Source organism: Gossypium raimondii, chromosome 13 (genome assembly GCF_025698545.1).
Source record: "Gossypium raimondii isolate GPD5lz chromosome 13, ASM2569854v1, whole genome shotgun sequence".
Lineage (NCBI taxonomy): Eukaryota > Viridiplantae > Streptophyta > Magnoliopsida > Malvales > Malvaceae > Gossypium > Gossypium raimondii.
Genome location: NC_068577.1, coordinates 50291445 through 50316286, shown reverse-complemented (window position 1 = coordinate 50316286; position 24842 = coordinate 50291445). Strand labels below are relative to the sequence as shown.

At 30.1% G+C, this 24842-nt stretch overlaps 1 protein-coding gene, 1 long non-coding RNA gene and 2 pseudogenes across 2 annotated transcripts; all 4 read right to left on the bottom strand.

Moving 5' to 3' along the window:
• Nucleotides 1–10312: 10312 nt before the first annotated feature.
• On the bottom strand, nucleotides 10313–14001 carry LOC105782022 (uncharacterized). The gene is made up of 3 exons (XR_001129687.2): nucleotides 13918–14001; nucleotides 13369–13451; nucleotides 10313–10572 (listed from the first exon to the last, which is right to left on the bottom strand). It is a non-coding gene; the product is annotated as an uncharacterized LOC105782022 (long non-coding RNA).
• A 3023-nt stretch (nucleotides 14002–17024) lies between these two features.
• LOC105781867 (germin-like protein subfamily 1 member 14) lies at nucleotides 17025–17827 on the bottom strand (annotated as a pseudogene).
• A 1956-nt stretch (nucleotides 17828–19783) lies between these two features.
• On the bottom strand, nucleotides 19784–21020 carry LOC105781866 (germin-like protein subfamily 1 member 7; annotated as a pseudogene).
• A 1077-nt stretch (nucleotides 21021–22097) lies between these two features.
• LOC128036092 (uncharacterized) lies at nucleotides 22098–24402 on the bottom strand. The gene is made up of 2 exons (XM_052626909.1): nucleotides 22760–24402; nucleotides 22098–22665 (listed from the first exon to the last, which is right to left on the bottom strand). Exons 1-2 carry the CDS (start codon nucleotides 23183–23185, stop codon nucleotides 22630–22632), a joined length of 462 nt encoding a protein of 153 aa, XP_052482869.1. The 5' UTR covers nucleotides 23186–24402; the 3' UTR covers nucleotides 22098–22629.
• Between the last annotated feature and the right edge of the window lie 440 nt (nucleotides 24403–24842).

Here is a 24842-nt window from a genome sequence, read left to right as displayed (position 1 = left end):
CCATTGATGCGAGCCTAAATTTTGAGTAAGAAAAGAAAAGAGAATTGAGAGGAAGAAGAATTGAGAGGAAGAAGATGAAGAGAGAATTCTGAGATTTGCTTGTTACTGAAATTTTCCTTGATAATCGCTTCTATGCAATACATGCAGATTTAAAGAAACTACAACGTAATGATGTGGACTATTTTGTTATAATCAAAATGCTCCATATTACTAATCCCTAAACTCCCCGTTTCACTTAGGCTTGTAAATTTCTCTGCTGATTTTTTTAGCTCGTAACAGTTTTGGATCTTATTTATTTTATTTTCTTTATTTCTCTTTATTCGGCTATATAAAGCCATTAAATACGCTGTAAAACGGATCCGATTTGGAAAAAAAAATCAATAAAGAAAAAGAGCACGATTAACAGTTCAAAGAAGAGGTGATTCACCATTTTTTTCCTCTACGTTTCTCTACTGTTTTCTTTTACTCTTTTTGTTTTATATGAAAAACAAAAAAAAAGGGAGATTTACCTTCGTTGGGGGCCATCGACGTCTCTTTCCGCTCCAATTTGAGTCAGGGAAGGATAGGAAGGGGGTCCGAGTCTGAAACGGCGCTCAGAGGGGAGGAGAATAGTTTTTTTAGGGTTTGATGTGTGAATAATAGGAGGCTGTTAATTTTAGGTTTATTCTAGCTGATGAACTGTGAAGGAAATGGTACCGTTTTAAGCATGCTTCAGTAGCGACGTCGTTTAAGGCCAAGATCCGCACGGTGACCCTACCCAGGGCAGGATCCGCGCAATTTTGTTCAAAGGTCTATTTGCATAATGAGTCCTTCTGTATTTTATGTTCTTTCAATTCGATTTTCTTCAGTTTTTTTACATTATACCATATATTTGATCCTGTTTTTATTTTGATCCTCAGTCAAACGGCATCGTTCTTATTGATCGGATTTGAACATCCGAATATTTGCGTTTAATTGCCGTTTTGGTCCTTCAGATTTGAATCGATTAATAATTTAGTTCGTTTTTTCTTTTAATTCTAGTTGCAATATTTAATTTTTATTTATTTATTGTTAAATATATTTAATTCTTATTTTGACATAGTTATTTCTAACATTATTTTAATATTTAAGTTTGATATTGTTTTTAAACTTATTATTAGTACAATTTTAAAATATAATATATTATTATTTTAAATTGTTATTAATATTATATAAATTTATCATATATTGATGTTTTAAATCTATTATATATTTTGTTTATTTCATCATTAATTGTTTTATATATTTTATTGGAACTCAATATGATTTGAATAAATTTTGATGTTTTATTTTATATTGCTTTTTTGAATTTACCTTTTTATTCCTATACGGTAAATATTACATGATAATATTTGTTATAATACTATTATTCATATAAATATATAGCTTCTTAAATTATTCTTTTCTTAAGTACGTATTAATGTTTTGGTTTTGTTATGATCATTAATTTTAAGTGTTTTTTAATATATTCGTACATATCTTTCAAGCCTATTTTATTTATATGTAATTAATTCCTTTTAAAATTTTGTAATATATTTTACTTACTTTTTTATATATCACTATTTTTATATTTTTATATGTATTATCATGTCTAACTAATAAATGTATATTGCTTACTTTAAATCTATTTCCTAATTTGTTCCAAATACTAATTATTTAATATTTTTGAATTTATTTTGAAGTCATGTATATAGTTTCTCTTGAATTTTTGTATAAAGGATATATTGATTATAATTTTTTTCCTTTTCATGGTTTTGAGGTATCTTTTAGGAGATTGATTATCAATTTATTTGATGCTTAATTATTAATATTGGTGTCTGTATAATATTAAAATCATTATTGCTATTTGTATTCACTTATCTTGCTTGTTACTTCTTAGTGTAGGTTTGGGTTGCTATTTATCTTTTACATTATGTATTGCTATTCAATCATGTCTCATTTGTAAAAATTGTATTTTAATAAAGCACTACAATCCTTTTATTTCATAATTTTCAAAAAAGGCTTGGTGTTCATAGTTATCGAGAGGATTGTGCCCTAACTTACTGGGCCTCAATTCTTTTCGATGAATTTAGATAGCTAAGTGTTTATTTTATTTAAACCATACAATTTTAAAATAAAGCTTTTAAGATTTCAAAATGTTGGATCCTAACTTACTGGGTATGATATTTTGTTATCTCGATTTTAAAATAAAGGCAATACTTGGTGTTCAGGAATTTCGAGAAATTGAACCTTAGCTTATTGGATTCTGTTTCCTTGATTGACCTAAATAACCAAATAACCTTCTCAAAATGAATGAGTTTTAAAATTTAAAAATTAAAAAGATATACTTAATTTTGACGATTGAATTGTTGCGCCCTAACTTACTGAGCGTGACAATTTATTTCTTCGAAATGAGTGTGTCTTATCATTCAACTTGGTTTATTCAAATTTTAACTTCAAAGGATCGTATTTTAGAATCTTTTCAAAATTTCAATACTAAGACATTAAGCAATCAATTCGGTACCAATTTTTGGGCATCACGAGGGTGCTAACCCTTCCTCGTGCGTAACCGACTCCCGAACCTATTTTCTCAATATTTGTAGACCCAAAAACATTTTCAAGGTGATCCGATCATACCTCAATAAAAGATCGGTGGCGACTCCATTTTCATTTTCAAAGTCGACTCCCATTTTTCAAATATAAAAAATGGTTTCGACAATGTATATTTTAAAAAAAAATTATATTTTAAGTTTAACAAATTAATATTCATTAATTCTAATATTATAACATTAAAAGTTAATTCAATTAAGTAAAATGTTAAAATAAAGAGAATTTATTTAAAATCAACTTTATATTTAACATGTAAAAATTATAAAAAGAAATTTTAAACAAAAGGCATGGAATAACTTTAAAAAATTAAAAAGTAAGGAGTAAAAGAGTAATTTACCAAAATTATAAATAAGTACTTCATATAGAGAGTGCCATGTGTCAAAAATGTATTGTGAACATTAATATTTATTTCCTTTTTGTAACATTGTATTGCTATTTGTAACCCAACAAAAGGAAATACTAAAAAAGTTGCCCAAAAAATATACATGCTAACCCAAATTTTGGTAATAAATTTAAATATCTAAGATAGTTGTATTAAAATCAAAGTAAATCTAAGTAATGGATATTCTTTGTCTCATATTTCTATTAACTATAAATTAATACAAAGTAATAAATCTAATATTCAAATATAGAATATATAAATTCGTGAAAAAACTAGATTGAATAGTGTTAAATATTTAATTTTTATTATACATTCTGTAACACTCATACCTAACTCGACCGCCACGTCCGAGCTACAGTGTGCTACATTTGTTGCCGAAGCAACAATAATAAAAATAAACGCAATTCAAGCCATTTATCATCCAAATACAAACATTATAGGCAAACAATATGTTAATTTTATATTTTCGGGTCTTATACGAGCTTACATAAGCTCTAAAGTTAACCCGAGATTGAATCATGACTTAATTGTAAAGAAATCAAATTACAGGGTTGACGTCAAGACATGATGGAGTTCCTCATTGTGATGTGGCATACTGACTTGTCCTCATCGTGATGACAGGGTTCCTCATCTCGACGTGGCTTGGAGTACAGCCCTTGTCGCGACTTCACATATTATTTCTATAATTTCTAATGTTCTTTGACCTGCAAATTTATCCAACCACCAAGTACATATACATTCCATTCAGTTCAACTTACCTATGCCAATTTCAATACTCAAACATGAATATTTCAACCTTATTCAACAATACACACAAAAGCCTCATTACCTATAAGCTAGTTTCTAGTGCCATTCAATCAAAACATAAGAAATCTACCAAATTCACTAAGATCATTAACATTTTCAAGATTTTATACCATATCGACACATATTCATCATTCACTTAAACATACTAACAATTTAACCAATTCATACATTAACATCTTATATAAAATGTGCAAATAACATAGCATAATACCAAAATAATTCAATCTAGGTACATGCCCAATTCAATACCAAAACATAATGTAACAAAATTTGGTGAGCCAAGAATTTGCTTCAAGGATGCAAGACCAATTGCTTTCACAATCGGGAATCTATTGTACCTGCGCACGGAGAAAACAAAACTATGCACTAAGTAAAACACTCAGTGGTATTTTCTATTATTCAAGCATTATAAACAAGTTTATGTATTGCACATATTTAATTTCTAACCTAATTTCATTCCATTCTAGTCAAGCACCTTAGTTTCATATAAAACATGCTTTTACCAATCTTACATGTCAACCATTCACCTAGTCATACCAAAAACTACCATTTATATACATATAAATTTAAACATCATTATCTTTGGACTTATTACATAGGCATGTCTAAACATATCATTCATTTCTTCAAATTATAATTTACTCACTTGAACCCATTAAACACAATTCCATGTTACTAAATCAATCATTTCTGAGACTAAAATCTTGTCAGAACTCGACCGGCCCCTAGGGCTCGTTCTCAATTCAATTCGCATACTATAAAGTTCACATTTCATTTCATTTATCGTTTAACCAATTTACATGTTTTTAACCCTATTAACTTGACATGGACTCAGAACGAATACGCGAATCTGTCACCCTGGGTTGCCTGGCAATGATGACTCTATAACAATACATAATACCATCCTGAATTGCCCGACAACAATGATTTTCTCAACTCAATCAACCTGTCACCCCGAATTGCCGACAACGATGACTCAATATATAATCTACTATCCCGGGTTGCCCCACAATGATTGCTACCAACAATACTCTGACCCTATAGCATGCCAACTATATCCGATTCGGTCCGAACAACTAATCGAGTATTCCACTTCCGATTCATTATAGTCAACTCAATTTACAATTCAAAATTATCAAATCAATCAAAATATCATAATTCCATAACTTATATAACATATTTCAACACAAGTCCATACCATTTAACAAATATCAAGTAAATTCAAGTTTCATACATTATTTAATTTAGTCCTTATATCGAAAATCAATCTCATACATACCAAATCAACTCAAATAGTCATCAATGGCTTACCTAAACAATGTATGATGTGAAATGACATGAAAATGTAGTAATTAAATAGGTATTGAATCATAGAAACACAAACCAAAAATTTTGAGCTATTCGTTAACAGCTTTGGATTTTCCTTTCTCTCTCGATGAATCCAGGTGACGTTAGTTACAGATTAACATAAGACATATGAAATCATCAATAATCATTCAATTTACAATCAATTACCAATTTATACAAAATTTTTAATTTATTCAATTTAGTCCTTAAAATCGGGACTAACCTAACTTTCAATTTAAAGCTCCAATTACTCATTAGGGACCTCCTATTTCTTATTTCTACTGTCAAATTTACAAATTATGCAATTTAGTTCCTAATGTACGGAACTATCAATTAAGCTTTATAATTTAGTCCTTTTGCATGTCTAAGCTTAAAATCTATCAATTTAACACCTAAAACTTCCAATTCTCAACAATTGAATCTTTCAAAACTTTAGCAGTTTTACAAATTGGTACATGGGCTAGCTATAAATCAAGCTCTAATGACCTCAAATCTATAAAAGTTACAAGAAAATGACTAAATTGTACTAACCAATTTAAAGACTGAAAGCTTGAAGGTGCATTAATGGTGGCTGCTTCTTATTCTTCTTCTTTAAGTTCGGGTGGAGAAGGTGTATTTCTCTTCCTTCCCACCAAACACACATATATATTAAGTTAAAAATGGTTAATTTGCATAATCAACCTTACTTTAATTAAATTAAACTTTATTTTAACTAATTTATTAATTATATTATTATACCGTCCACCTACATACCTTTTAACATGGTCTAATTTTTGTTTTAAACCTTAGGTTAATTGCAATTTAAGTCCTCAAGTCTTTTATAATTAAAAATCTATAGTGATCGACTTTACAATTTAGTCTCCGAACCTTAATTAATTACTAATTTGACTAAATTAATTATCAAAATTTAATTTATCTATATAATATATCCGTATATATCTTTATTTAATATTAATGTACTCGGTTTACAAAAATAGGGTCCCAAAACCACATTTTTTATACTCTGAAAATTAGGTCATTACACATTCAATGACTATATATATTAGGAATGATTGTGTTAGGTATAAATTTTCTTAGCTCATATTAAGGTATTGATCATTCTATTATGCTTAAATTTATAATTTAATCTCTATACTTTTATTTAATCTATTATTGTCCTCTATTATTATAATCTCATTAGCTAGTCTAAATAATTAAAACCCTTAATGATTTTAGTAGCTAACTTGTATTTTAAAAATTAAAAAAAAACTTACTCCAATTCATCATGCTGAAATTAATTTTTTGTTAAAATAGTAGCTTTTTTTTTTGAAAAATCATGTCAAAATTTTAATCGATATTAACTATTTGGACTAATAAATAGCATTATAAACAAATATAAGGACTAAATTATGTTAGAAATTAAAGTATAGAGGTTAAATCTAAAAAATAGGCATAATAAATAGACCAAAACTAAGATTTCATAATTTTCATATAAATGTAAAAGAAAAAAGGAACCCATATGTCAATGTGGAATTTTTATAACACTTATTCCAATTTACCAAGCTGTTTTTTTTAAATCATGTTAACAATTTAGTTAAAATAATAAAATATTAACTATTTGGACTAACATTATACTAATATAGGGAAAATATATTAAAAATTAAGGAATAGAGATTAAATTCTAATTAAGGTATATTAGAAGGACCAAAATGAGATTTGACCAGTTTTATAATGTAGAAAAAGATATTGTGTGAAATGGTGGGGCATGTGTCACCTTAAGGTCTTCCTTCTATAAATAAAAAATCACATGAAGGATTTAATCGAAAATGCAACATTGTCAAAACCCCATTGGTAGAAAATAATATGAGATAGATTCTTAGTAAAATAAGATACAAAGAAAGTAAAGGACATGAGATGTTAGAGAAAATGAAATAAGAAGTAGGTTGTGAAATATTAATTTGAGCTAGAGACTAAATCGTAAGGATATGAAAAGTTTTGTGGTCCAAGTGTAAATATTTAAAATATAGGGGTTAAAGTATAAATATAAAAAGTTGAAGGGACAATAATGAAAATATATTAAAGGTGGATGAGTCTATAAAATAAGGAAAATGGATGAATAATGACTAAATTGAATAAATAAAGAATTGTGAGGACTAAATTGTAATTTTACCAAATTAAATGATGGTTCAATGATGGAATTTTTAAGGATTATAAAGGGCAAAATGGTTAATTAGCATGATATAGAATTCTAGAGTGTAATGATGACATGAGAGATATTTTAAATTAAATAATTAGATAAATGTTATAATATTAATATTTTAATTAGATTTTTATTAATACTTTATTATGAAAATGTTAGTATAAAAAGGAACAAAATATGAAGAGAAATTGTCATCTTTCCATGCTCCAACGTGAGAGAGAGCTAGAAAAGGGAAAGTTTTATTTTTCTTGCAATTTGGTCTTTTGCCATGAAAACCAACTTTTTCATCCAAAATTCTTGAAAATTTTTGTTGAATATGTCTCATATTTCAATAAAATTTGAGAGATAATCTCCCAATTAAACTCTTTTTATCTGTTTAAGTTGAACTCTAATTAGTCTAGATTATTTTATTATTATTTGAGCTACGAATTTAGCCTATAAATAGGCTCTTTTACAATTGTAGAAAATTCACCAAAAAAACAAGGTTTGACATTGAGAAGTTCGATGGTGTCACAAATTTCAATCTGTGGCAAGTTCGAATGATGACAATTCTAGTTCAAACAGGCCTAAAAAAGGTCGTTATTGGGAAAAAGCTTGAGAATCTAGATCAGACAGAATGGGAAGAGCTTGATGAAGAGGTCCTGTCTGCAATCCAGTCGTCCTGCGAATAGGGTATTACAAGAGGTATTGATGGAGAAAATCTCATCCGCATTGTGGAAAAGGTTAGAAACTGTTTATGTGGCTAAGTCTCTAGCTAACCGTTTAGTGTTGAAACAATGTCTATTTACGTTTAGTGTTGTAAAAGCTATATTACAACTTAACTCGTATACTTGTTGACACCGCCTCAATTTCATATCTTTAGTTGCAGTATTCACACTTTAGACATTAGTATGTCCGGAGGCGGTCAAAGAGGAAGCAAGTGAGGCTCTGAGAATGATGCTTTTGGGAGTAATAAGAGTTCTAAGACTGAATCCTCTAGAAGGGTTGGAAGATCAACAATGTTGATGGAGAAACTTGATGCTATGATTCAGGCTGTTACTGTGAGGAGCATTAAAGATAGAGTTAATGAATCTTGAAGCATGCACACTTGCTGATTCTTCTCATACATTTGTTGATTTTCTAACGAAGTTAGTATCATTGCCTAGCTTAATACCTAGTACTCCAAAATTTTGTTTTGCTTGCACCTTGATTGAGGATCCCCAAAAAATGACAATACTTAATGGTCTACCAGATGACGATGCTAGACTTCATTGGATTAAATACTTGTATGAGAGTGAAAAATGAATATCATACTAACTTTAATATAGTTGTTATCTTCTAGTTAGTTCTATTATCGATTTGTAAACATATTTTGAAGTCAACTTTTAGTTAGTATTTAGCAATTAGTATTTAGCAAATGTATGCTTGCTTAGATTTTGTTGTTTGATGCAATATGTGATGACATTTTAAAGACCAAGCTGATGCTACATATACATTTTGTAATGGATCTTATTTGTAATGTGAAACTGACTTATCTAAAGTTTGGTTCTTACTTTTGATTTTTGTTTTGATTATGGAAGCAATGTTTGTTCTCCTAATTTTTTTATGTGGGCAATATTGAAGCAATTATAGTTTTTATATATATTTGTAGGCATGTATTTGCATGTTATACACAATAGAATACGTAAGAGGCACAAAAATAGTGAATTCTAGGACTTGGTAGCTTGTGCATTTGGTTATATATCTCTTTATCATGTAAAGTACATACACAAGGAGCCATGCATGATTTCTTTTCAAACGGGAGAAAAATGGATGCAAGAATTGTTGAATGGTCATGAAAAGTGTTGTTTTAACATGTTTAGAATGACACAACGCACATTTAGCCTATTGTGCATGGATTTCGAAAGTAAGTATAGGTTGCTTCCTTCATATAGAATATAAACTTTGGAGAAGTGAGTTTATTTGTCTTTACTCTTAGTAAGGGAGCCTCCAATCGGGATGTCCAAGAGAGGTTTCAACATTCTAATGAAATTGTAAGTAGAATTTTTAAAGAGGTTTTAGATGCCATGGGTGGCTTGTCAAGAGACATAATAAGACCAAGAGATCCTGATTGCCAATGATACCAAATATATGTCACATTTTATGTAACAACCCCACTCGTGTTCGTCGCCGGATTAGAGTTACGAGGCATTACCTATCAAAACCCAATTCGAAATTCTTTTTTAATACTAACTCAACCACAAAATTTCCTCCCATAAATATATATACATATATATATTTAAGCACATAATCAATTAAAATCAAACATGCATCATTAATCAAATTACATATACCAACTATGTTTCAAAATTCAACCATATCATTATCATTTACCTAATCAAAATTTGATATAATTTAAATTCTTAAAACATTTCCAAACCTATAAGATTATATATCATAAATCAAGCATGTATCCAAACACTTATCTGTACACATTTATTTCATTTCAATTTACTAACTATACTACATATTATAATATAGGTAACCTACCTTGTTTGGACAACTCTTATACATCAATTTGGACAGCATTTATATACCAAATTAAACAGCATTTATACACCAAAATTTAACAGCATATATACAGTAAATAGGCAGCATATACATACCAATTTTAATAGCACTTTTACACCAAAATTTAACAGCATATATATAGCAAATAGGCAACATATACATACCAAATTTAACAGCACTTTTACACCAAAATTTAACAACATATATACAACAAATGGGCATCATATACATACTAAATTGAGCAGCATTTTACACAAAATTTAACAACATATATACAACAAATAGGCAGCATATACATACCAAATTGAGTAGCAATTTTACACCAAAATTGAATAGTATATATACAACAAATGGGCAGATATACATAATACATCATATACATATAATACAAATATTATTTTCAAATAGGCTTAAATATAACTAATTTATACAACTAATAACAAATATGCTAAACACATCACACTTCTATATATATAACCAAAATTTACATAAGCTTAAACATCATATATATATATCAAATAGATCAAAAACATAAAACCAAGATTAACCAAAATGAGCAAGCCATTTTCGCATGGCTCATATTCACATATCCCAAAATTAAACATATTAACTAGACTATACATGCCATAGGTTCAAATTCAAATTTATAAAATACCAAAGACGGTCGATAGTGTGATAGACTATGTTGATGATCCCCGAGCTCGTAACGTGACTCCAAAATCTATAAAACAGAGGTAAACAAATACAAACACACATTAAGCTATTAAAGCTTAGTAAGTCATAAGCAAAAATTCATATATATATATTAATACTTATTCCATCATTAAGTTAAATAAACCAAATATCCTAATATTTTGTACCATATAACACTTGAATAAAGATCACATTGTACTTTCATATAAACAAACCATATGGCCAAATACACATAAATATTTAGCAAAGCCGAATATTCAATAAATCATTATGCCAAAACATGCTTATACTCAAATGGTTAACTCATACTCTATATTTCATTTGAAACTATTATCAATTTAAAATAATCAACTTACCTTATCACCAATTAAGCAAATGGCTAACACATACCTGAATAATTTAGCTTTCTTAACACATTTATTTTCTTTTACTATTGCTCACATAAGATTTATAGAACATAAAGCCTTGTATAAAACACCGGCATAAAGCCTGCTAGGCACAAAGCCGATACATTTCACCGGCACAAAGCCTGTTAGACATAAAGTCTGATATAATTCATTGGCACAGAGCCTTCTGATATCAAGCCTGATATAATTCACCAGCATAAAGCCTGCTAGGCATAAAGCCTAAACTTACAAAATCGATTCATCACATAATTCACATCTAAATTAAATCATTCTCTAATATAATCAATTCACAATATTACATTCGCCCTAGCTTATATAACTTGAATAATTCATTTTAATGCATAACAAATATATATATCATAGTTAGTTCAACATTTAAATGCTTATTGACTTACCTCGGATATCATCCATTATTAAATCGGCTATTCGATCACTTTTGTCTTTCCCCGATGCAAATTGATTTCTTTAATTCTTGATCTAAACATATTCAAATTAAGCTTATTTAAACACCATTCTATTCAATTTAGCCTAAAATACATGAATGGGCAAATTACAATTTTGCCCCTAATATTTCACACTTTTTACAATTTAATCCTTTTGCTCAAAACACAAAATACACAAAATTAAACTACACTCCTAATGGTTGAATATTCCTAGTGTCCATATAATTCCATATTTTCATTTATTTAGCATTTTAGCCCTTGAAAATTTATTTTCACAATTTAACCCTAATTACTCAATTTCATCAAAATTCAAAACAATACATATTAATCTAACAAATTTATTTTATATTTCACCTACTAGCATCATAAAACTCAAGCATTCATCAATGGTACATTTCAAAATTATCCACAATTCATAAAATTAAGACATGGGTTTTGAAGAACACGAAGCAACGATCTCAAAAACATAAAAATTATCAAAAACGAAATAAAACATACCTTGAATTTGAGCTTCCAAGTGACCGAATGTTCCTAGGTTTTTTTTTTCTATTTATTTTCTTTGAATTTCGGCAATAACAAAGATGAACATGGCTTTCTTTTAGTTAAATTTTAACATATAATAATTTATTAACCTTTTACTAAAATAACCTTAAAAAAATAAACAAACAAAACATATAAATTAAGGTCACTTTTGACCATTACTGTCCACTATCCTTTAAATGGGCTAATTGCCCTTTAAGGACCTCATATTAAAAAGCCACTATCAAATAAACACTTTACACTTTAATATGCAAATTTCACATTTTATGCAATTAGGTACTTTTGTCAAATTAAACACACAAATAACAAAATTAATTCACGAAATTTTCACAACATCAAATTAGGCTTAAATATAACTAATTTATACAACTAATAACAAATATGCTAAACACATCACACTTCTATATATATAACCGAAATTTACATAAGCTTAAACATCATATATATATATCAAATAGATCAAAAACATAAAACCAAGATTAACCAAAATGAGCAAGCCATTTTCGCATGGCTCATATTCACATATCCCAAAATTAAACATATTAACTAGACTATACATGCCATAGGTTCAAATTCAAATTTATAAAATACCAAAGACGGTCGATAGTGTGATAGACTATGTTGATGATCCCCAGCTCAGAACGTGACTCCAAAATCTATAAAACAGAGGTAAACAAATACAAACACACATTAAGCTATTAAAGCTTAGTAAGTCATAAGCAAAATTCATATATATATATTAATACTTATTCCATCATTAAGTTAAATAAACCAAATATCCTAATATTTTGTACCATATAACACTTGAATAAAGATCACATTGTACTTTCATATAAACAAACCATATGGCCAAATACACATAAATATTTAGCAAAGTCGAATATTCAATAAATCATTATGCCAAAACATGCTTATACTCAAATGGTTAACTCATACTCTATATTTCATTTGAAACTATTATCAATTTAAAATAATCAACTTACCTTATCACCAATTAAGCAAATGGCTAACACATACCGAATAATTTAGCTTTCTTAACACATTTATTTTCTTTTACTATTGCTCACATAAGATTTATAGAACATAAAGCCTTGTATAAAACACCAAGCATAAAGCCTCAGCTAGGCACAAAGCCGATACATTTCACCGGCACAAAGCCTGTTAGACATAAAGTCTGATATAATTCATTGGCACAGAGCCTTCTGATATCAAGCCTGATATAATTCACCAGCATAAAGCCTGCTAGGCATAAAGCCTAAACTTACAAAATCGGTCTGTCACATAATTCACATCTAAATTAAATCATTCTCGGAATATAATCAATTCACAATATTACATTCGGCCCTAGCTTATATAACTTCGAATAATTCATTTTAATGCATAACAAATATATATATCATAGTTAGTTCAACATTTAAATGCTTATTGACTTACCTCGGATATCATCCACTGTTAAATCGGCTATTCGATCACTTTTGTCTTTCCCCGATGCAAATTCGATTTCTTTAATTCTTGATCTAAACATATTCAAATTAAGCTTATTTAAACACCATTCTATTCAATTTAGCCTAAAAATACATGAATGGGCAAATTACAATTTTGCCCCTAATATTTCACACTTTTTACAATTTAATCCTTTTTGCTCAAAACACAAAATACACAAAATTAAACTACACTCCTAATGGTTGAATATTCCTAGTGTCCATATAATTCCATATTTTCATTTATTTAGCATTTTAGCCCTTGAAAATTTATTTTCACAATTTAACCCTAATTACTCAATTTCATCAAAATTCAAAACAATACATATTAATCTAACAAATTTATTTTATATTTCACCTACTAGCATCATAAAACTCAAGCATTCATCAATGGTACATTTCAAAATTATCCACAATTCATAAAATTAAGACATGGGTTTTGAAGAACACGAAGCAACGATCTCAAAAACATAAAAATTATCAAAAACGAAATAAAACATACCTTGAATTTGAGCTTCCAAGTGACCGAATGTTCCTAGGTTTTTTTTTTCTATTTATTTTCTTTGAATTTCGGCAATAACAAAGATGAACATGGCTTTCTTTTAGTTAAATTTTAACATATAATAATTTATTAACCTTTTACTAAAATAACCTTAAAAAAATAAACAAACAAAACATATAAATTAAGGTCACTTTTGACCATTACCGTCCACTATCCTTTAAATGGGCTAATTGCCCTTTAAGGACCTCATATTAAAAAGCCACTATCAAATAAACACTTTACACTTTAATATGCAAATTTCACATTTTATGCAATTAGGTACTTTTGTCAAATTAAACACACAAATAACAAAATTAATTCACGAAATTTTCACAACATCAAATTTATATATAATAAACACAAAAAATAATATTAAAATATTTTTTTGACTCGGATTTGTGGTCCCGAAACTACTATTCCGATTAGGGTCAAAACCGGGTTGTTGCATTTTAAGGTGATTATTTATAGATATTGTTGTTCCTTATATTATATTCTATAGTAATAATTTACAATCTCATCAATATCTCATATCATAATAAATTCTTTCACTTTAGGATTGCGTTGGAGCAATTGATGGTACTCATATAGATGTTATAATTTATGAAGAAAATCAATTGCATTATAGAGGAATGAAAATGACACCCACCGTTAATGTATTAGCGGCATGCGATTCTGATTTGCTTTTTACATGTGTGCTAAGTGGTTAAGAGGGACCAGCTCATGACTCTCGTATTTTCCTAGATAAAATTGGGGACCCAAGTCTAAATTTTCCAAAACCTCCTCCGATTAAATTTCTTCATTTTAGTTAATATTTTGTTCTTATTTGTTTGTGCATATTCATTTTAATTTTAAAATAAAGGCTTTTTAATTTTGTGGCTCTATTTGGTCATGCTTAGGCAAATATTACTTAGCAGACAAAGGGTACCCTGAAAGACAAGGCTACTTGACACCTTATCATAAAATAAGGTATCACCCATCAAAGTTTCGTGGTGCAAATCCAAGAGGGGCGAGAAATTTTCAATCGAGCCCATTCATCCTTAAAAAGTTGTATTGAGAGAGCATTTGGCATTATAAAGGTGCAATGGAAGATTTTAGTGAAAATATCGATATATTCGTCTCAAGATCAAAATAGAATAATTTGTGATGCATTTGCATTACATAACTACATCAGATTAAGTAAAGTTCTTGACCCAACATTTAAGGTCATAGATGGAGATCCAAATTTTATTCCTCCCGAAGCATTTTTGGATTTTGAATGCATTTCCATTCAAGAAGTTGATCGTATGGGTACTAATGAAATGACAAAAGTTCATAATGACATCACTACTAGTTTGATGGCAACTAGACGACAACATCGTGTTTCTTAAATATTTGTTTTTACTTGTTTGGATATGTATAAATTTCTTGAATATTTATGTACTCTTAATTTATTTTCAATTTACTTGTGTAAAATGATTTCTTATGCAAATTTATATTAATTGAAATATGTTACTTGACAAATTTATTCAGACTGTGACATAATTATCACTAATTTATATACTAAGAACATGACATAATTATCATTAAGAATATGGTTTACAATTATATTGATACACTATTAATATTTATCAATTTCAACAAGGTTAATATTTGCAAATAAGGAACTTAAGAAATTTATTTATTTAAAATTTCAGGAATATTCACTAATTAATTTCCATAATAGATGTTTTAAGTCCTTGGTAATAGTGTTTTATTTCAATAATTTCACCCAATAAAGACTAAAGTATTGTAAACAAATAAATACTTAACAATAAAATATGTCATGCCCTTATTTGTCATTTTACATATATCAACTTTCAGCTATCAGTTAAGTTTTATCAAACTCTTTTAAATAAACAGTTAATACAATCAGTTTGTCAAACCAGCCACTACAATTAGCTATCAGCTATCAACCAATTGACGAACAAGGCCCATATCTTTGTGTTCAATTAAAAATTAAAATAAATTTTTAAAAAATTAATTACAAATATATAGTTTTTTAATACAATCATTATATATAGTAGATTATTAAATTATGACACAGTCATGACAAAGATAAAATAATTTTATATAATAAATTAAAAATTTTATCACACATGCATGTAAAAATTACACTTTTTTTTCAATATTAATCTCATTAAATATTCTTATTATATTTATTATTTTTTGATACAATACATTTGAATTCATATCTTTCTACACTGACAAGTGAATCAACTAAAACTCAATAAGCCGAGCATACTTAAATAATACAAAAATAAAATTTAATAAAAGCAACGCAATTTATTGTTCAATCAGAGCACAAACCCTTCCTTAGTTGCCGTTCTTGGCTGATTCAACAAGCCTGCAACTCAACAAATCCTGACCTCACATATTTAAATCAAAATATGAAGTTTGAGGCGAACCCATTTGATAGATGGGCTAGTTTGGATGGAATCCAACACTTTTCTTTTTTTTATTATTTATTTATTTATAAAATGGAATCCAACACTTAAATAAGATATGTAGGGGAAGAAAGAAAATCTGAGTCACACATTTCATATTAATTTTTATATAATTGGCTCAACCCTTCATTCCAATTTGATTTCTCTTTGAGATATATAGATGGATCTCATCCAAATTATTATTTAAAAAAATATAGATTTCAAGTAATTTCTTGATCAATTTGTTATCTCATCGTAAATCAAGATGAAGAAATTCCAACACTTGCATTCTAAGTCCAACTAACAAGGAATACAAGCAAGGCTGTGTACATGTCTGAGGCTAGCATGACATAAATATAACAATAACAACATGAACTACATATGCTTCGGTGCCATTGATTGCGGTCTTAATTTAAATCCGAGAGCATTACAAATTCTGGTTTTATATCTGAAAGCAGCACGCCAAGAGAGGAGACTAGAGAAGTAGATTTAAACCTCTTTGTTTATTACATGATACTTAGCAGAATAGTACGACTTGATTTAGAAAAATGCATGCAAACATTATTTCAAACAAGCAAACAAACTTCTGGGGTTTTAATTTGGCTCTTAAAGTAGTTGTTAATCCCATTAGTATCGAGATTGAAGGTACTTAACCACATTCTTGTTCAACTGGAACGCCTTGGCCAGAACATCTGGGTTGATCGGTGGGTTTGAGCCTAAGACTGCTTTAGCCATGGTGATAACCCCAGCATTTTGGGTACTGAGACCAGCAAAGGCAACCGCCGCAGTTTTTCCTATGTTGAACTGGAAATGAATCAACCCAAAGGGGAAAACAAAAACATCTCCAGGGTTTAGGAGTGAAGAGACAGTGGGTTGGGTTCGCCATAACGAAGCCGACATAAAGTGTGCCTTCAACAACAAGCAGGATCTCGGATCCCCGGGGGTGAGTGTGGGGAGGGTTGACACCATAAGGTGCATAGTAGATTCGAACCAGAGATATGCTGAGAGTGTTAAGTCCTAGTATTTGATCTACATTGATCATAGTGACATTTGATCCATCTGGATTTGATGTGTTCCCGGCCTGTTTAGGCCTGAAAAGAAATCTTCTGTAACTGCATGCTTTGGGTCTTTGCAAAATTGCCATTTACAAACAATGCAATGAAGAAATGTTAAAAAGTTATATTAGAACATTGAAACGTAATGTTGTTCAGCTCAGTCTTTATTAACATCACGAGGATGAACATTAACACAAAGTCTTGAATGCGTACCGCCATTCTTGAAGTCCTTGATAGCTACACAAAAGTCCTGGAGAGGACTGGGGTCATATGCTGAGGCCGATGAGCAAGCAAAAGCAAAGAGGCCAAAAGCAATAAGAATGGAGCGAATTCCTTTCATTATGATATATGTTGACTTAGCTGGTTGTTTGCTATTGCTTGGGAGAAGATTGAGAAACTTTGCATGGCAGATAAAGCAATTTATAGATGGAAACCAACAGGCAGGTAAATGAGTGTCAGATTTGTGAAAAGTATGGGTTTTAGGTGACAAGAAAGTAAAACGAAACGCAAGAACAGAGATATTTGGAAGACCATTTGTGGGTTAGGATGGTGTCCAGTTAATGTTGAAGACACTGTTATTAGGTTTCTAATATGAAAATAGTGTCCATTGAATACACTTGTTTCTGCTTGAAATCCAGTTCTAAGAAGAGAAGAAACTGGTTGAGGTAACATAAGATATTCTTTAATTTCGAATCTGCAACTGTTTTTCTATTTCAAAACTCTGACCTCATGTATTATAATTATAATAATAGACATTTTTTGTTGAAGGTAATTCAACTAATATATATAAATATATATATCAGGTTAACTGCTACTTTGAATTTGACCAGATGGAAGGTCCCAAACGAACTAACTTGGGTAAATTATTTGATATATATATATATATATATATATATAATCTGCTGCAGCAACAGAACACAAGGTATCTTTCATGTCAAAGGATTAGTTTGTTGAAGTAGGTTGTTTTCTATGCATCAATGTCCGAAAACATAAATCAAGCAGTGCAGAACAATTTCTATAAGAGAAAAAGTGTGCATCAAATCGAAAATCAAAATATGTAAAGCTATGTAAAATGAGGGAAAGGAATCCACTTTTCCTTGTTTGGATAATTTATTTTTAGGGAAGGAGGGAAAGTAAAAGAAGTTGAGAGTCCCTCAATTTCCATTACTTTCCTCTGTTGTTTAAGACTCTAATTTGGGGTAAAGTGAAAGGAAAGGAAATATATTTTTGTTCTCAAAACTTCTTTATTTGATCATCCTTCTACCTAGAGAAGATTCAACATTAGACTTATCCTGCTACTATTAATTTTAGCATTTAAATCTTAAATATTAGTTAGCCACTAACAGGATGCTTGGGACTCTGTCCAAATAATTAACTCATGTAATTATAATGTTTACTTTTTACATTTTTTAATTTAGTAAAACAAGCTTGTTTTAAATAAGAAAATGTGTAACATTTTATATTTTTAAATGAAGAATATTAATCTTAATTTATTATTTATGCGAATTCAAAATTTCATTCAAAATAAAACCTTTCCTTTCCTTTCCTTTATGAACTTTAACTATCTAAACAAAAAATAAATATATCCTTTCTTATCTTTAACCTTCCATTCCATTCTTTTCTTTTAATAATATTTATCCAAACATAAGGTAAGAAAATCTCCCCATCCAATAAAATGTTACCATGTGTAAAAACTCAAAGTTCCTTTAAAATAAAAAATCATAAAAATGCAAAATTCTAAAAATTCCAAAAGAAAACATTAAAATTCTAAAACTTCATAAATTTTAAACTTTTCCAAAAACCAAAAATTCCAAAAAAAATTTTAATTTGAAATTTCTTTTTAATTTTTTTACAGTTTCGCATCTTTATAATTTTCAAAAAAAATTATGAAATTTTTATAATTTTCTAACTCTTAAGATTTATTTTCTAAAATTTTGAAGTATGTTTTTAACTTTTTCTTCATATGGCAATGCCTCTTTGGTTGGCTTAAGTTTCTTTAATGAAAATACAATAACCAAACTAATAAAAATAAATACCTATGAATATAGCATGATATTATTTCTTCCAAATTAACTTGAATGGTCTTATATATGAATTTATGATTGACTCAACAGTTTGGATGTACTTCATCCGTAGCAACATACATAGAAGTAGTTTTAGACGGATGACAATTGAGATATTATACACAAATATAATTTGTCTTTTTCCAAATTCAGTTATTATAATTTTAACTAATATTTAAATTTTATATTGCAAATTTTGAATAATATTTGAATTTCAACAGATAATATTTTTGGGTCAAATCTAAATATATCTTATGAATTTAAAATATTGGAAAGAATTTTTAATTTTATAATATGCTAAACATGTTTACATAAAAAGAACCTCTTTTATTCTATATTTCAGAAAAAGAAAAATTAATTTTACTATAAATAACAAATGACATTCAAACATCATTCGAACATTCCTTCGATTGTTATCCCATCAGAATTTGGATTGAAGATTCTTCACCATTTTCCTTTCCAGATTAAAAGCCTTGGCAAGAATATCAGCATTAATCGAAGGGTTTGAGCCAAATACTGCATTTGCAATGGTGATCACCCCTGGGTTTTCACTGCTAAGACCAGCAAAGGCGACAGCATAGGTGTTCCCAATGTTGTATTGGAAGTGAATGAGACCCACAGGAAAAACAAAGACATCTCCGGGATATAGGACTTTAGAAATCAAATGATTATCTGGATTCGATGTAACGAAACCGACATGGAGTGTGCCTTCCAGAACAACTAGAACCTCTGAGGCACGAGGGTGAGTGTGAGGAGGGTTCAGGCCACCGTTAGGTGCATAGTCAATTCGAACCATAGATATCCCCAATGTGTGAAGTCCTGGCATTTGTGCAACGTTAACAGGTGTGACAGTTGATCCAAATGTGTTGGATGTGTTTTTGTGGATATGGAGACCTGAAAAGTAGAAGTCATCTGCTTTGGCAAGCTTGCGTCTTTGCAGAATTTTCCGTTGACAAACACTGCATGAAAGCAAGAAATGTTGGTCAATACCAGAAGAAGAAGAAAAAAAAAGATGAGTTTATGTTACTAAAACTTGAGTATAAGTGTCGAATATATGGATGTGATAGATACGAGTGTGAAAGGTCTTAAGATTCATATCCCCTACATGTTTGGATGTACATTAGACACAGACACAAGTAGCTCAAGAAAAATGAAAGTATTTGAAGAGAAGACATACCAGAGCCATTGGGATCATTAATGGCTACACAAAAGTCCTGAAGAGGGCTAGGATCAGAGGCAAAGGTCAAAGACGATGCAAGAGCCAAGATGAAAATGGCTACGAAAATCTGAAGGGCTTCCATTTTTTGTATGTGGTAGAGTTATAATCTATTTATTTGAGAGGCTCTGCATGAATGAATGGCCATTTATAGGTTGAAGTCATTGAATTAGTCTATGATTTGGGCTTATTTTATTTCATTTCTTGAATTTGTACCACATCCAACAGTACGTGCATACTGAAACAGAAGAATCATTTTTTAATTACTGTTTGTATCATTCTTCAGCAGGCCCGCATGAATTCATCTTCTTTTTCTCAAATTACGACATATTGAAACAAAAGAGTCTTTTATTTTCTTTTTTCAGCTATTAGATGATTGTCTTTTTCTTTCTTGAAATTCGGCTCCGGCAGGATTGGGTCCATTAAAGCTAATTAAACAATGGGCTGCTGGCATTTTCTGGATTGAGAGTGACTCGAACAGAATCTGAAAATGAAGTTTGATACTGATTTTCATGACTCATACATTATATTTGTTATCATTTATAATTTCAACAATAATGAATACTTTTGGTATTATAGTTCATGTTGAGGTTTTGTGATTGTTTTTTTTACAATATCGACTTTAAAATTTGAAGTTATATTTTTCCTTATAAATACAATATATCTTATCACTACACTCAAGGAATTTGGTTCCATCAAAATCTGTGAATGAGGACTGATATCATATGTACATACAGAAAAGTCGCTTTTGAAGAAATAACATAACAGCATTTTCTTGGTTGAGAATAGTGGACGGACAAGCCTCTTTTGATGCCCCATTTTACTCCGAGAAAAGGAAAATGGAATTGAAATTTGAGAATTCGTTGATTTTGTATTCTAATCCCAATTGCGAATGGATTTTTACTCACTGAAGTTTTATTACGTTGTTTGGAAATTTTTTAGCTAAACAGTAATACCATATAAATTTATTTCTAAAATACATAATTTAAGTTCAACTCACTTATCAAGTTGTAATATTATTTCTACACATAATTTAAATTTTTTTTATCAAGACTTTCCCTTAAAAGCTTAGTTGCAATCTGAACAACTTGTTTACAACAATTTTACTAAAAGTAAATTCCTAATTAGAATGGATAAGTGTTTTCTCAATCTCATTAAATAAATATAAAATGACTTGATTAATTACAATAGATGTGAATATCTAATTCTTTGAATTCAACTTAGTAAAAGTCTTCAACATCGAATTAATTAAAAAAAGATCCCATCGGTTCTCCTTGACAAATCAAACACGATCACATTGAAAGTCTTCAAAATACTCTTACTTGACTTGACTTTCTCCACGATTTTACTTCATTAGAGTGTTGTTAAAAATTCTCAAAAATGTGCATTTAAAGCGTTCTATAATTTTGGTCAAAACATACCAATTAAATATGACAAGTTACATTGGCCAACCAAAGACGGACTAAATTAAAAGGGGAGTTATATCTAATTCATATAACTAACAATTTTTCATTCCCCCTTAATCTATTAATTCAACTATGAACATAATTATGTGATCAATCATTTCCAACCACTTTTTTTTCATCCGGCGAGAGAATGGTGTTAAAATCCTCGATGGCCATCCATGAAAAATGCCCTGGCAGAATAGACAAACTCAAATCCCTCCGAAGGAATCTTCATTTTTTGCCTATCAAGACTCCCATACACAAAGGCGATAAAGATCGGCTGTGATTGGAGAATGGAGCAAATGTGAAACAGAATAAATTGGGGATGATTTCCAGTCACCTCTACATCAATTGATTCTTTTTAGCCAAATAACTCCAGAAAAGCCAATCGCTTCCACTCGATGAAATTTTTTCAGAAGATTAACTATATCCGGCTTGTATTCTATACTATACTCACGAAAGACTCGAGAATTTTACATTCGCACACCCCTGCACATTCCAAGATAGATAAATTCATAATAATAATAATAATAATAATAATAAAAGACTTATCTTACTGTCAACCAGTGACAACGTTATCCACCTGTTCCCCTTCTTCTGTTGACAAGTTCTTAACAACTTGCCTATCCAATTCTATTGAAATAAGGTTCGTTGTCATTTTCATAGTTTCAGCAAAGGAAACTCGAGAACTTTCGGTGGCCTTGAATCGATTACCCGGACCCTTCAAAGTTTTATTGATTTTCCACCCTCCTTCCGAACCGAAAGCTTTGACTCCACTCCCCCTACCATTAACCATAATGGGATGATTTTTGGAGATAGACAAATTGCCTCCAACTGCCTCTCCTGATAAATTCGGGTGGGTGTTCTCCTTAAATACTACCGCTGTGTGATTTTTAGCATCCAAAATCCCTTCCTTCACACCCACATTGACTTCCGTCACCTCCTTAAAAGTCGGATTAAAATGTAAAAAATGATCCTTTTGGAGCCCGCTAGGGATTAAAGAAACCATATCCACGTCGCATGAACAGTTTTAACCGGAATAATAGGAAGAGAAACTGGAACAGATTTACCTGAGGCAGCAATCAGATGGACCTCCCTATTACTATCCAAAGAGATGCGAAAACCTTCAGTAGGGCTTGAAGGTCCCGCCCTAGCCGTCACCCTAATTTCAAAAACATTGGATGGCCCAACACCTTGACCGTTTGCAGCCTTGGTCTTTGTTAAAATTTAACAGATGGCTCCAGTCCACTATTATGTCCAAATAGGAAATTGGCCATTAAGAGGGCTTTTGGATTTGGGCTTCTAAACCTGGCCTAAACTAAGAACCTCCACCAACTGGCCCAAAGTCTCTTTTCTTGATCCTTTAACTATAGAAGTTTGTCTCGTTTGAGACTCTCCCAAATTTTGTCATAATTCCTTTTCCATGCCTCTTCAGATCCGGTGTGAATTCCTTTCCCGGATTTTCCTTCAACATTTCAAAATCTAAAATTTTTAAAGATTGAAATCTCGAAACCGATGATTTCTCATCAAATCCAAACTTTCCTAATATTTTAGGCTCCCGAGAAATGCATTTGATTTTCCTCTCCACTAGCATCCAGGGGCAGAATTCCCCTTTCCTGGCCGCCGTATTTTCCTGAATGATTTTAGCCAACGGAACAACCTCCTCCGGCAAAGTGGGTGTTATTGAAACATGTGGACAAGAATCCTTATTATGCCCATAACACCCACACGAAAAGCATACCACCGATAGGCTCTTGTACTCAATTCTTTGAAGATTTTCATTGATTAGAACTTTTGAGATCAAAGGTTTATCCAGATATACGTAAATTGCCATACGTGCATATCATACCCTCACCCTAATGTCTGTTAAAATCCAACTTAGTCACTTTGCCAACAATTCCTCCAACTCCCATAGAACTTCTTTTTTGTAAAGATAACTGGGAAGACCTAGGAACCTAATCCAAGTCAGAACCGTATTGGGGGTAAGGTAGCATTGGGTTAAAGCCAATTGACCAGGGCTGAACTGTTAAGTATTTCCCAAAAATGATTCACGATCCCTGTGATAATATTTTCTCATAATCATCAGGACTTTGAAATTTAGCTAAGAAATAGCCATTTTCAATGTCCATCAATTGAAAAGGCTTGGATGTCCTCCAAATTCCATAAAGTCTGTTTTGCAAAGCCACAAACCCGATATTTCTTCCCAACAAATTGAGAACTACTAAAGTGGACATTTCCTTGATAAGAAATTGATGTATTCTTTTCGAGAATTCAATAGAGGGAATACCATTAACCACCGACTTGTTAACATCCCTTTTAAGGAGAGAAAATTCAACCTGTTGGCGCTGAATCCACAACCATCACATCCTTTGGATTGGTCACCGATTCCTTAACCGAACCTTCTTAGTACTTGAATCAGCAGAAGGGTTATCTCCTTCACCATTCTTTATCACAAAGAGAAATAGAATTTTTCATTTTTTCCAAGCTTAAAATAACTTAAACTTTATTGATATACAATAATTTATTTATTGTTCACATTGTTTTTAATTTAATTAATAACTTACATTCATTAATTACTAATTAAAATTAAGTTAGAAACTATATAGAAATAAATTTTCACACAATCTGTTAGTTCTTTAAATTCATTTTAATGTCACTTTTTATGT

Excerpts from the sequence above, each read along its gene's own strand:
- LOC128036092 (XM_052626909.1), bottom strand. The coding sequence starts at position 23,185 with ATGGTTTCTTTAATCCCTAGCGGGCTCCAAAAGGATCATTTTTTACAT. Across the intron at positions 22,666-22,759 it reads CAACAGAAGAAGGGGAACAG|GGGTGTGCGAATGTAAAATT; the intron begins GTGGATAACGTT and ends TGGAATGTGCAG.